At 38.1% G+C, this 14,565-nt stretch overlaps 1 protein-coding gene across 2 annotated transcripts in view; it reads right to left on the reverse strand.

Moving 5' to 3' along the window:
* Nucleotides 1-14,565, reverse strand: part of NELL1 (neural EGFL like 1) — a 1,021,410-nt gene that overhangs the window by 227,555 nt on the left and 779,290 nt on the right. For both annotated transcript variants that reach the window (XM_018043583.1, XM_018043582.1), the window contains exon 15: nucleotides 12,801-12,896. In XM_018043583.1, the coding sequence (XP_017899072.1) occupies nucleotides 12,801-12,896 (96 nt within the window). The remainder of the gene's footprint in view (nucleotides 1-12,800; nucleotides 12,897-14,565) is intronic.

Below are 14,565 nucleotides of genomic sequence, written 5' to 3' on the forward strand. Positions count from 1 at the left end.
CTTCCTCCTGCCCCAGCAAAGACTGCAGTTGCCTTCTCGGCAGAAGGTACCAGAGAAACTGGAAGACAGCTCAGAGCAGAGGCATCCCCTTACGAAAAACAAGGGGATTCCATGGAAATACATATACTGAGTTGTGAAACTCTTTGCCTTCTCTATCCCACCTGGCTCTCACAATGCTAGCATCCAAGTATAATTCTTATTTTTTTTTGTGGGAATATTTATTCACATAATTTTGCTTAATACACTTCTTTCTATACAAGACTGAATTTAAAACTAACATTTTAATTATAGTAATAACACATTAATAAATTATAAATTAACAAAATCTTCATGTCTGCTTTAAAAAATCATTTATCAAATGCTAAACTCCAGATTATCTGGAAAATTAAAGATGCAAATTGCTATAAATCTGGCATCCCAATTAAATTCTGATTTTTAAAAGTATATAAAAATGTCCCTCAAATTATTCCAAGTTCCACTCAAGAAAATTTTATTTTACCCTTTTCATAAGTTATTAAAGTATTACAACCTGCTAAACATTTTACCTAAATGTAGGAAAACTGCCTGGAGATGCAAAGCACATTACATGAAAAGAACAAATAAAAATACCCGTTAAAACAAAGGTATTATAGCTGGCAGCACTTAAAATTGGTAATTTTTTTTTAAGTTGCATAGCTGCATCAAGTATAATTCTTTCAGAAATGCCACTGATCCCTTTCATTAGACTGGAAGTCTCTTCTGGAAAAATCTCAATTGCTCAAAAGAATAAATTTAAAATCATTTATCAATATTACACATAGGTAAACTGAGTTTACAACCAACTTTTAATGCCTCCTTCATAAAAACGCACAGATAGCCAAGGTTACAAGATGTTTGAGAAAATATTTATGAAGAAAAGCTGCAGTTGAAACTGAAGTGAACAAGGGAAGATGGGGGCTGGAAATGGTGGGAGGAGAAAGAAAGGCAGAGAAAGAGAAGCAAAGAGTTCCAAATACTGCCCAGGTCTCTCTGGACAGACACCTGCAGTAGGATCACAGCGTAGGGAAAATCTAAAAAAAAAAAAAAATCAGTGTGGGAAAGATTCAAGTTATTGATTATAACTTGAAATCGGAAAGGGACTCATGGGGAGAATCCAGGTTGGAGTTTACATCAAGAGGCATTGGAAACCATTTCACGTTTTTCATCAAGAAAAGGATTTGATTATATTTGCCTTTTATAGAGATTATACTGGTGGCAATGAAACAGAAAGAACACTCTTTTGTGAAGAAAGAACAGGATGTGAGACGTGAAGACTTCCCTCTGCTGTCATTCTAAGCAAAATCTAAATGATGATGGTTTCGACTAGGCAAAAGAATAGAGAAAAAAACAAATAGATTGTGATGATTGATTGAATGGGAATATGAGGAGAAGAAAACCTCAGGGATAACTCTGATTACATGTGATCTAAAAATACCAGGGATGAAGGTGTATGATTGACAACAATAATTTTTTCATTCTTTCTAAGATATATCTTGATGACAGTATTTTGGTTTTGTAGACTAATATAAAACTAAAAGAGATCCAAGTATCTATATTCAAAAGATGTTTTGAGCAACAGTTATGTGCCAAGTGTTGCCCCAGCCCCTGGAAACACAGTGGCAATAAGACAAAGCAACTCTTGCCCCAAGGAGTTTATCTCCTGGCCTGGTAGTTGGACCAGTCAAGAAAAGCATTATTGATGACAATACAACAGACAGAAAGCAAGAGCTATTTTAGTCAGTGGTGAGGGTCTTCCTGAGGAAGTAACACTTGAACAAAAATCTGAATGATGTGAGGGAGCAGATCACGAAAATATTTAGGAGAAGAACATTTCAAACAACCAAACTATAAGGAAAATATAGCAGGAAAACAGGGGATTCAAGTAAGGATGCTTGAAATCCCCCCCGAATGATGAGGACAGAGAAATAACAGGGAGAGAAGCCGAGAGCAGGTCGAGTCGTGTTGATCACTATAAAGATTTTGACTTTTACTGAGGAAATGGGGAGCCGTGGAAAGTTTGGAGCAGAGAAATGACTGGATCCAATCTATGTTTCAGCATGATCCCCTTGACTACCATGTTATGATTGCAAAGAGGCGACAGCTGTACCACAGTGGACAGGAGAAGAGTTTGGAGGTTTGGGCCATAATCTAGATTAAAGATAATGATGTCATGTGGAGAAGTGGTGGTAGTTATCATATGATGCTTGGATTCCAAATACATCTTGAAGGCAGAACAAAGATTTAGATGTGCACTGCGAAAGAAAGAAGTCAAGGACAATTTCAAGATCTTGACCTAGAGAACGGGAAAGGGTAGATTTCATCACCAACTGGAATGAGGAAAACTATGGAAGGGATATTTTGAGAGGGAACAGATCGGGAGTACTCAAATAATTAGTAACCTTCAAAAATTAATCTTTTCCATTACAAGCACACCTTGTTATATGTACTTTGTTCTACTATGCTTTGCAGACATTGTCTTCCTTACAAATTGAAGGTGTGAGGCAACCTTGTATCCAGCAAGCCTCTTGGCATCATTTTTTGCAACTGCCTTTGCTTGCTCTATGTCTCTGTGTCACATTCTGGTAATTCTCAAAATATTTCAGACTGTTTCATTACTGTTAAATTTGTTACAGTGATCGGTGATCAGTGATTTTTTTTCCCTTTGAAAACTGTTTCACTGAAGTATGGTTGATGTGCAATGTTTTGTTAATACAGCTATTTTTTATGTTACTGCTACAACTCACGGAAGATGATAGAATTTTTGAGTAACAAAGTATTTTTAATTAAGATACATGCAGTGTTTTTTGAGATATAATGCTATTGCATGTTTAGTGCACGCGTGCTCAATCGCTTTAGCTGTATCCAACTCTGTGACTCTATGGACTGTCGCCTGCCATGCTCCTCTGTCCATGGGATTCTCCAGGCAAGAATACAGGAGTGGGTTGCCATGCCCTTCTCCAGGGGATCTTCCCTACCCAGAGACTGAACCTGGGTCTCCTGCATCTTCTCTTCTCTTTACCACTGAGCCACTGGGAAAGGTCTGCACACTTAGTAGACTACCGTATAGAGACAAATAACTTCTATATGCACTGGGAAACCAACACATTTATGTGAGTTGCTTAATTTTGATAGTCTCTTCCTTGCAGTGGTCTGGAGTTGAACCTGCAGTATCTTCGAGGTACACCTGTACTTTAATTAACATCAGATATTGGTAATCATTGGCAATATTCATTGGAAGGACTGATGCTGAAGCTGAAACTCCAATACTCTGGCCACCTGACGTGAAGAACTGACTTATCTGAAAAGACCTTGATGCTGGAAAAGATTGAAGGTGGGAGGAGAAGGGGATGACAGAGGATGAGATGGTTGGATGGCATCACCGACTCAATGGACATGAGTTTGAGTAGGCTCCAGGAGTTGGTGACGGACAGGGAAGCCTGGCGTGTTGCAGCCCCTGGGGTAGCAAAGAGTCAGACATGACTGAGTGACTGTACTGAACTGGACTGATTGGTAATCAACATGTAAGTCTATATATGCATTATATGCAGAGATAACATTAAGGCAGAAGCTGTCAATAAGGTACATTTCAGTGACCAGAGTAGTTTAGAATGAGCTGGGATTTGAGATGTATGAGGAGGAGGAGGAGCGGATGAAGCTGGAGAGGCAGGCAGAGGTCCAATCATGGAGGTCTTTAGATATCATGCTGTGGAAGATGGACTTGATCTTAAGCACTAAGCAGGTACTGAAAGGTTTTCTTAGCAAGATTAATAAAATAATCTTCTAGAATCTCCCCTCATGGACTCAATCTTCTTGGCTAAAATTGCTGCCACACATAGATAACTTTAAGGTCTCTATAAAAATGGAGAATGTTTTAAAACCACATTAGTTCGCCAAGCCTGAAACTTCTTATCTTTTTAAACACTGCCAAAATGAATGCTTAGATACTGCTATTTTATTCATCACATTTTGGACCCAAGGCAACACTTTCAGGCAACCTTTTCTAGTCAGTGGATCCTGTTAGGAGAAAGTGATGCAAACTGCATGAGTTTATATTCTTCTTTGGTCAGGCTAGTGGCTTCAATCAGGTTTTTTCCACATGATCTACAGTGCATTAAGTATACTCGCATACAAACAATTCCTGGATACTAGTTACCAAGGAAAATTTGCAATTTCCGGGTTCCAGTTGGTCATATTTTCACAGAAGCCTGGATTTCTTTTCTGTTCAGCCATTGTGCTTCAAGTTAAAAGGGCTTTTGAATTTCCCAGGGCAGAGGATTAAAAATGAGCCTATGAACTCAACTCCTGACTTTCACAGTTCAATACGTATGAGCTTGCCTGGAGGGGAGGAAAAACTGCTTGTCATCTAAATAGTCAGGAATTATTTTCTGCATTACTAACTAGACAGGTAATCCCTAATAGCTTTCATATATTTGATGGGGGATATCAATTTATTAAAACGATTGGTGCCCTTCACTTTGCTTCCTGGGAGGCAAGCTGACAAAACTACTGGAAATACACAGAATTTCTATACAACACTATTCTTATGAATGGCATGCTTGTTAATGACATTTTTCTCATTCATCTTCAACATAATAAACATTCACTTAAGTGTCTTTTAAATGAGATTTCAACTGGACTCATTATGACTTGTGATCTATAAAATGAAGAGACGGGACCATGTGAAATTTTGGGTCTTTGTGTATACTCATTCATATATTCATTTACTAAATATTTGTTGAATTCAAATGTAATAGGCTATTAAGACTGGACATTTCTTCTGTTAGAGTCCTGATACATAATAATATGCCATGTTTCAAAGCTGGGTGCTAGACTACCTTTATAAAACTCAAAAATCAGCGGTGCCTACATTAACTATTAACCAATCTCCAGCTCTGTAAACAAAGACCAAGAAATTCACGCAAGGGACTGCAATGAGGCCAGAAGTGAGAACTTGGTTAGAGAGAGCTACCTGGCATGCTTCCAGTTTCGGGTCACCCTCTCTTTTTTTTTCTCGGGAGCAAGAGGTAAGAATATCCACTGTAAACTCATCCCAGGGTGACAGTCTTCAACCCTAATCTAGAAATGTCCCCTCCATGGTTAGGTACCTAGCAAATGGTATCTGACTTCTGCTTTAAGAGTCTAAAGGTTAATGCCTGGGTCTGAGGCTGCCTTGGTCATAAAGTAGAGAATTTAAAAAAAAAAAAAAAAAAAAAAAAAGAACACCTTAAGAGAGAATTTCACTTGGAGTGAAGGAGGGGGAAAGTATCTCCTTTCCTGAAATCCTACAAAAGAGCTTCAGAGCACCACCCGAATCATGTTAATCTTGCAGAGCAAGGGAGCCACAAGAGAGAAATGGCCTTTTACAAGCTCAGAGCTACAGAAGGGTGAAAGGACTGTCATGCCAAGGGAACTTTATTTGGATGTCCCTCATGACCAGAGATCCTCACCAGAGCACTTTGCCGAAGAAGATTTGGCAACTACACATCTCTTATCCAGAGGGCCTCGATGCTAGAAAACCACTGCGCTGCACACAGATCTTATTCTCTTTCCCATAAAAGAGAAAGGGTAAGCATCTTGACACATAGGCATTTTACAATACAATACTGAAAGAAAAAAGGCCAAGTGCCTCATCTCCGTACTGCAGACTTCTCAGATTGTGGCAGGCTGATGAGTGGAGTGTGCCAGGCACTCTATACCACATGCTTTAAATCGACTACCTCATTTCACCTCACAATAATATTACACAATACGTAAAACTGCCAAAAATCCTGTTTGTAGTGGCAAACTGAAGCTTAGAAACATTTTGTATTACATATATATTATTGAATACTGAAAGTTGCTCAGTCATGTCTGGCACTTTGGGACCCTTTGAACTATACAGTCCATGGAATTCTCCAAGCCAGAATACTGGAGTGGGTAGCCTTTCCCTTCTCCAGGGGGTCTTCCCAACCCAGGGATTGAACCCACGTCTCCCGCATTGCAGGAGGATTCTTTACCAGCTGAGCCATATGGGAAGCCCATTACAAATACACACACACACACACACACACACACACACACACACACATACACACTTACTCCTTGAGAGTCCCTTGGACAGCAAGCAGATCAAACCAGTCAATCTTAAGGGAAATCAACCATGAACACTCGGTGGAAGGGTTGATGCTGAAGCTGAAACTCCAGCATTTTGGTCATCTGCTGCAAACAGCTGACACACTGGAAAAGTCCTGGACACTGGCAAAAACTGAGGGCAGAAGGAGAAGGTGTCAAGAGGATGACATGGCTGGATGGCATCACCGATGCAATGGCCGTGAGTTTGAGCACACTCCGGGAGATGGTGAGGGACAGGGAGGCCTGGCGTGCTGTAGTCCATGGGGTCGCAAAGAGTTGGACATGACTGGGTGACTGAACAACACCACCATGTATAACCAATACCAATCCAATACCACAGATTCTGGTAAACACACTATTCTGTATGTGTGCGCTCAGTCATGCCGACTCTTGCAGCCTATGGACTGTAGCCTCCCAGGCTCCTCTTGTCCATGGAATTTTTCAGACAAGAAAACTGGAGTAGGTTTCCATTTTCCTCTTCGAGGGGATCTTTCCCAGCCAGGGATTGAATCTACTTCTCCTGTGTCTCTTGCATTGGGAGGCAGATTCTTTACTACGAGTGCCACCTGAGAATCTCTTGGTAAATAGTGGAGTCCAACTAAAATTGGGCTAAAATGACTGCAAAGACTGTGCTCTTACTCCTATTTTTATTTATTTTTCTTCTCATCTTAGGTGCAACAAAGATGTTGAAAGGAATATATAAATCAGTGTACATCATCAAGTGGGAGATTATGGTTTATTGCTCACAGAGGAACATAATTTATTTAGCCTTGCACATTATCTGTTATGTTTAATTGCCCTTGAAAGCAGGTAATGTGATCAAGAGGCAACAGATTATTGGCAAGTGTATAAAATCTGGATTCAGTCATTCATGGGTGAGAACTTTAATTCCACTACTGACTGGCTTGAGTAACACTTATACGTACCCTCATATATGTTCCCAAGGGTGGGACTAGCTTTTCCTCATAAGAAATAACAAGTGCAAAAGGTTTGGACTCATTATCCACAGGTAGTGGGCTGACTCAAGTTTCACTTCACAGAGGCTAAATAATTCATGGTGGCAGATCTCATAGCAGAACACAGGTTTCTGTCCTTCCGTCTAGTATTCTTTACACTCTTCCAGGCTGCATCTTTGTAATCCAAATAGTGGTTTGTGAACAAAAGGCAGCATTCCCTACAGTTATACTTGAAATGACTTGAAAATTTGCTCTGTACTATGGAGATGAGAATGAAAAATGGTTTCAGGTATTTTTCTAGATGTCTGAAACCCTGTAAAATGGTGAGCCTGGCAGGACCATGAAGAGGGTTTTGAAATAGCTCCAGGGAGTTCTGAGCGTTCAGAGCTCCATTTTGGAGCCATAGAGAAATGCATCAGATCTTTACCTCAATTTCTCCATCACAGCTGGGAAGCTAATATGGAGTGGATGGAATTAAGATGAGGAGGGGAGTAAGATACTCGAGTTTCAGCAACTGAACCCAAGACTGAACTGCTTTAAATATGAATGACCTTAGTGTTAGCAGGGGTGGACTCCTCCCAGCCTCCATTGCAATGCCTCTCTTCTGCCATTCTCTTTCTTCCTGGAAATATCCACTGCAGGGAATGGTTCTTCAAACAAATTTATACTCATATCATTTTAATAAAAATGTTAAGAGTATCTACATCCATCTTCGATGGGTCCAATTGGGCGGGCAAACTCTCAACTCCTGGTTTGTTTCATTCATTTGATTAGTCGCTAAGTTGTGTCTGACTCTTTGTGACGCCATCCATGAACCACAGCCCACCAGGCTTCTCTGTTTGTGGGATTCCCCAAGCAAGAATACTGGAGTGGGTAAACATTCCCTTCTCCAAGGGATCTTACTGACCCAGGGATTGAACCCACTGCATTGGCAGGGGAGTTCTTTATCACTGAGCTACCTGAGAAACCCAACTCCTGGTACTTTACTTTATGATGTCACAAAAGTCCTGCTTACTCTTTCCTGGGGATCTATTAGCTACATAACAATAGCAGCAACATTAATAATAGAAGCCTCCATTTGCTGAGCATGCATCATGTATGTGCCATATAACCTGAGAAAACTCACCCAGAGAAAAGTTAAATAACTCCTAACTGCTATGAATTTGCACTCATTCTCCTCCCAAATGCCCTGCCCACGGTCCTGTGATACGCTGCAAGGAAATAGTCTATTCTCCATTTAGAAAATGGAGTTATTATCCACACTCGAAAAGATTCAAACATTTTCTCCAAAACAAAGGTGGGCAGAGCGATAGCAAAGAAATGAAGAATTTGCCCGCAGTGCAGGAGTTTCAGGACATGGGTTCTATCCCTGAGTCAGGAAGATCCCCTGGAGGAGGGCATGGCAACCCACTCCAGTATTCTTCCTTGGAGAGTCCCATGAACAGAGGAGCCCAGCGGGTTGAAGTCCATGGGGTTGCGAAAGTCAAATACGACTGAAGTGACTTAGCATGAACAAATGGTAGAGTTCCTTCAAAACTGGGGCAAAATGTAAAATTTGGAAGAATAGAAAAATTCCTGTTTCTGACCATTTTTTTTTACTTGGTGGATGGACCATATGCTCAAGGTAAACTATTACCCTCTGTCTACATACCTACAGGGTTCTGAAGCACAGGGAAAGAATAGAATAATTATCCTGCAGAAAGTCATTTCCCTTTAGGAAAGGCGAAACATTGACAGTCACTGAGAAAAATGAAGTCCTTTTCATGAGTTTTAAGTTCTCTTTATGTTAATCTTTTAAAAAATCATTTCTTATTGTAAACATAATTTATAATTATTGTAGAAAATTAGAAATTTCATATAAACTAAATAGACAAATACAACTCCTAGAATTTATATCACAAATGGACAATGCTGTTCAACTTCTTTGCTATTTATTAATTTCCCAAAAAATAGACTCAAAGATACAGGGAACAAACTAGTGGTTCCCCAGTGGGAGAGAACTGGGGCAAGGGCAGGAAAGGTAAAGGAGATTTAAAGGTACAAACCACTAGGTAAAAAACAAATGAATGACCAAAATGATCTCTAGCACAGAGAATACAGTCAATATTTTATAGGAGCTTTGTATGGAGTAGTCTAGCAATATGTCAGATTACTATGCTGCACAATTGAAACCAATATAACATTGTAAGTCAGCTATACTTCAAAAATAAAGGAATTTTCTAATTACAGTAAACCTAAAGTAATTCTAAAAATCCTGAAGAAATGCTTTACAAAATGCATTTCTGTCTCAGAAAAGCTTATAATGTTATTAGTAGACAGATAGTTAGATATATTTTAAAGCGCTAGATCTATATCAGAACTTGTCAGCACAGGTGACTCTGCCTCCCTGGGATATTTGGCAATGTCAGGAGACATCTTCAACTGAATGACTGCGGGTAGGTTCCTAATGGTGTTTAGTGAGTAGAGTCCAGTGATGCTGCTAAAAATCCAACAATGCATAGGACAGCCCTCTGAAACAATTATCTGTCCAAAATGTTAATAACGTCAAGGTGAAGAACCCATTCACTAGACAAGCTTGACAATTTATGTTGAATCTCTTTGTTGCTTGTAACTTTACTTCATAGAGGAGGATGTACTATGCTATTTTATGGTAAGGAACATATCTCTGAATTTAGTACGACTCTTTGATATTATATTTGAGAAGTCTCTGGACAACTACTTCGGATTGCTTCATTTGGTTCTCTCTTCAGCTACATCAGAGTGGCATGATATCCTTTTAGCTCTTTAGGATGACAAAGAGATTTCATTGGTGGATCTTTTCTATCCTAAGAGTAATACAAATACTCTTCCTAGTTCTCCACTCATCTCTCTCTGTATACCAAGTGCACAGAGAAGGATCAAAGGGTAGGAGAGAGGACGGAACACAGCACGTTGTCCAGAAACCAAGGCAGGTGAAATGTTTGCTTATCTTGAGTAGGGTGATGAAAAGTTTAAGTTTACTAAAATCTTATCAATATAAAATAAACGCAGAGTTGTTCATCTCTGTTTTACACATCAAACATGAGTGTGATTTTCAACTTCATTACATTTCAGACACACATTTTATGACTTAGTTGAATACACTTGAATTCTGAAAGGCTATCACAAACAATGAATAAAGCCAATAACAGGAGGCAAGGGCAAAGAAAATATTTTAAAAACTAAACATAAGTAGATTCTAAATAGCTCCAATGGGACCATTTAATTAGCCATAAAATTAAAATCAAATAAAACATTTAGTTCAATCATGCCAGTAGACATTCACAACGTATTTACATTTCTCCTTTGCACCTGTGTCTCCCAATATCTAGCATCACTATTCAAAGGCAAGTGGAATTATTTAATGTTTACTGCTAATAGTGAGCATGACAAAATAATTCCAACAAGACACAACACAGTTTTTAAAGAGTCCCATAATTCCCATAGACCCCCTGCACATAACTGATTGGAAAAATATGTACTTCATCCAAAAAATCTCCTGGAATTAGAATACGGTCAATATGGTTTGCTACAGATGGAAGTTAATATCACATACAGAGAAACCTTATTTTATTTTTTTTCTTTACTTTACTGCAACCGTATACATTTTCAAAATTAAGTAATTCTCAATCTCTAAATTCATCTAGGAACCTATGACCTGCCAATGTCTGCCTGTCTTTTGCCTCTGGTCTTGATTTTCTCCTTTACCTTGATATTTTCTGTTCCACATTATGGACCAGAATGCAAGTACTGATTCAATCAGCCACTTATTGAGGAGAGAAAAGTACAGAGGTCAAATCAGCAAGCCATGAGAAACCATAATTAATTTTTCCTGGGCTGACACTGACTCAAGCTCTGGTCTAAGATCAATGCTCTCCTCCAATTCTTTATGAAGTAAAAAGAAGAAGATCTTCACAGTGGATTCTCTGGTTAAATATCACCATGACAATATAATAATGACTGGTTTATAACAAGCAACCCTGAGGTGCTTGGTGAAAGTGTAAATTCATGGGCCCTCCCCCACATATTCACCAGGAACCCAGATTTTATAGGAAGTTCATGCATTATCCTTCGGAACATATGCAAGGGCTTATAATGTAGTTTGTGGAAGACAAGTTGAGTTTTAGTCTCAATTGTAATACTGACTCCATAGAATTGCAAAAGTTACTTAATCTACCGGAGCTTTCATCTGCCATCTACAAAGCGGGCATAATAATGTCTATCTCTTTTGTTTGTTCTTAATACTGAAATACTCCCTTAAAAAACATAATCCATAATTAGTACATGATAAATGGTATATCATTAGTAATATTAAAATCCATCATCATCAACATTATATCATCATCACCATTCTGTCTCCATTAATTCCTACATTCTATAATAATTTAAGAAACGCATAGCAGTTTTAGAGCAAATAATGAGGAACTTTTACTTTAGTGGCTTTTTTCTTAATTTTATAAAACCTAATTAAAATCTGATGTACTACAATAAGAGCCTGTGGGCTAAGCTACTTTGCTTTTGACAAGAATCCTTCAGTTCTACATGGCAATTCTCTTCTGCTCCGAGGCAGAACTTGGCTCTTTTATATGTCTTTTTTAAAAGACACATCAAGTAACTTTTGTTTAATAAATATGATCTAATATATTGATAATTATTACAAAACATGGGAACAATGATACACATTGTTGATTTCCTTGTTGAATAATGTATGTAGTTAAATTTTGACTCTTTTTAAAATGATCAGGCTGCGTTACAAATTCACGGGCAGTACAATGTAATATGTCAAACAAGCTGGGGGATAATAAACATGCTAATTTAAAAAATTAGTGTCTAAATTCAGAACCCTTTAACATGAAGGAAGGGAAGCAAGAGCTTTGCATAGATCTTTGGCATTAGATGAAAACATACTCCCCTCATCTAATAAGAGGCATGATGACTACAGCGTTATATTTCTGTTTTTCCAGTTGAGTGTGACATTCCAGACTTAGAAAAACATAATACAGTGATTTTAGCCTAATGAAACTCATGGGGAAATACACTGAAATATTCACTTTTACAAGGCATAAAAAAACCTCTTGTTTGCACTGATACTGTTACATTGGCATTGAATACCACTTTCATTTACACACAGGAGGACTTCTTCAATTGATGAACTGGATTTCACCAAGTACTACCCAATGTAAACCCTACCTTTATAGAAAGCTGCACATAAGGGACTCTTATTAATAGTAACTGGCTTATAATATCAGGTTCATGAACGATAACGTTCTTAGTAAACCACTGTTAGAATAAAATCTAAAGCACACCAATAAACCTGCTGCTGGAGTTATTTAATGCACTGTTACTCAAGGAGCACGTGGTTCGAATTTACATTCCGCGCACACAGCAGATTGTTGTAGCTCTAGTGGTTGCCTGTGTTGCTACCCAATAGATGATAAGTGGGGCAGGTCAGTTCATCAGGCTTTATCTCTAATTAGCGCTAAAATGCACAGTGCAAATGGTAGCAGGGAAAAGATTTGACTTTGCTAAATTAGACACATTGGAGGGAGGGCAGATGAAGTTCTGTTTTCAGAGGGAGGATGTCTAAGACGCAGTAATCAAAAGGTACTCAGCTTTGGGAAAGCCACATCCACCAACAAGATGCAATGCATCAGGTCAATCCACAGCACCATAGTCCTAGAGAAAGAGCTTCCTTACCTTTCTCGCAGTGGCTTCCTGTGAATCCAGAAGGACAGACACATTTGTTGGGAGCCATGCATGTTCCACCGTATCTGCAGCCCTCTTCGCAGAATGCTGTTACACACACACACACACAAAAAAAAAACAAAAAACAAAAAACAAGAGATTGCTCTTAGATAAAACAGCAATAAGGAAATTCACAGTAAATAGCAGGGGTATTGAAACAATTCTTTGTTACACAGGGAATACATATCATTGGTGACACATTTAAAAGCTGCAGTATACAAAAAACAAATAAATATAATAACACCCATTTCACTTTTACATGCAATCCATTGAAATAATGGATGTAAAGCACTTGATGCTAAACAGGAGCTAGTATGAAGAGCTATTACAATTGCTATTAATATGACTATTGATATACTTGAAATCAAAGAATATATCGAAGAACTAGAAAAATAGAGTTGGGACAAAGATGAAGGCTTTTAAAATACTATTTTATAGATATTCTTTTTACTATGCATTTGTATGACAATAAAAACATTTTTACATTGTTAAACTATTTTAAGTAGTCAATACAATTTCTAAAAACATAATAAAGTTAACTAATTGCTTAATTTTGAAATTTTAAGATGTTTCCAACATTTCTATAATAAAAAACAATGTCCTGTCCTTATAGAAAAAAAAAAATGCTTAACACGTTCTGAATTATTCCTTTAGGAAAAATGCCTCAGTGGAAACATGCTATTTAAAGATGGGTGGACTTCATTTAGCTTTTTGATAAGAGTTGTGAAGTCATCCTAACCCCATCTCAGCACGACCCTACTGACCTTCCCAGACCAGATTACACACTAGCAGAGCATAGCCCCATGCACCTCTCCTCTGAAGTATGAAATATAAATTTTATGTATGAATAATTGGTTATCATCACCTCTTCCATCAATTAGACTGCAAGACCCATCATAGCAAGTACTATTACTTGATTACTTCTGCTCTATATGGTACCACAGTCTCAGAATCTGAGCACACAGTAGATGCTTAAAAAGTACTTGCTCAATGAATTAGCCAAGATCCTACAGGTTGTTCTGACAGAAAACTCCAGTTCTAACAATTGTGCAATACTTCCATCCAAATACCTTACTGTAAAACCTTGCTAGATAACCAATAATTTCATGTTCTAAATGTACACAATTTCTCACTAATGAAAACAACTGCAACTTGTTAACGCAGAATTTCTTTTATTCACATGAGAGCTCAGCGAGAAAATGCTTTTTTTAAAATTTTTAATTGTTATTAAAAAATGTCACCCTGGAGAAAGCCTCATGGTTATATTTTGGCATCATCACATAAATAATATGAATCTAATTTTTAAAAGCCCTATTATGTCTTTAGATCACTGAATGCTAGTTCAACTACATAGAACTTCTTACAACATTGTCATTTTCCACATCATTTAAAGTCCCTTGGATGATTTAACATTCTGCTGCTTAGTAACTAATTGTGAGCTCCTTTGTTTCTGCCAGAGGACGCAGAGTGTGTACCTTGGTGTTCAAATACCATTTCCTATTTCCTGCATCTCAGTACCCTGTGACTAAGAAAACACTGGTTTAGGCAGTATCTGCCTTAAGTATGTTCATAAGAAACCAAAAAATACATCAATATATATACAAATATCTCTCATTCCCCAAATAACCCTTGTGGGATCTGGTGACATTTCAAATAAGATACTGAGAGTCGTGCTCTGCTTCAAAGTTAATAACAGAACAGGAAAAAAATTCACAAG

This window comes from Capra hircus, chromosome 29, assembly GCF_001704415.2.
Source record: "Capra hircus breed San Clemente chromosome 29, ASM170441v1, whole genome shotgun sequence".
NCBI classification, from domain to species: domain Eukaryota; kingdom Metazoa; phylum Chordata; class Mammalia; order Artiodactyla; family Bovidae; genus Capra; species Capra hircus.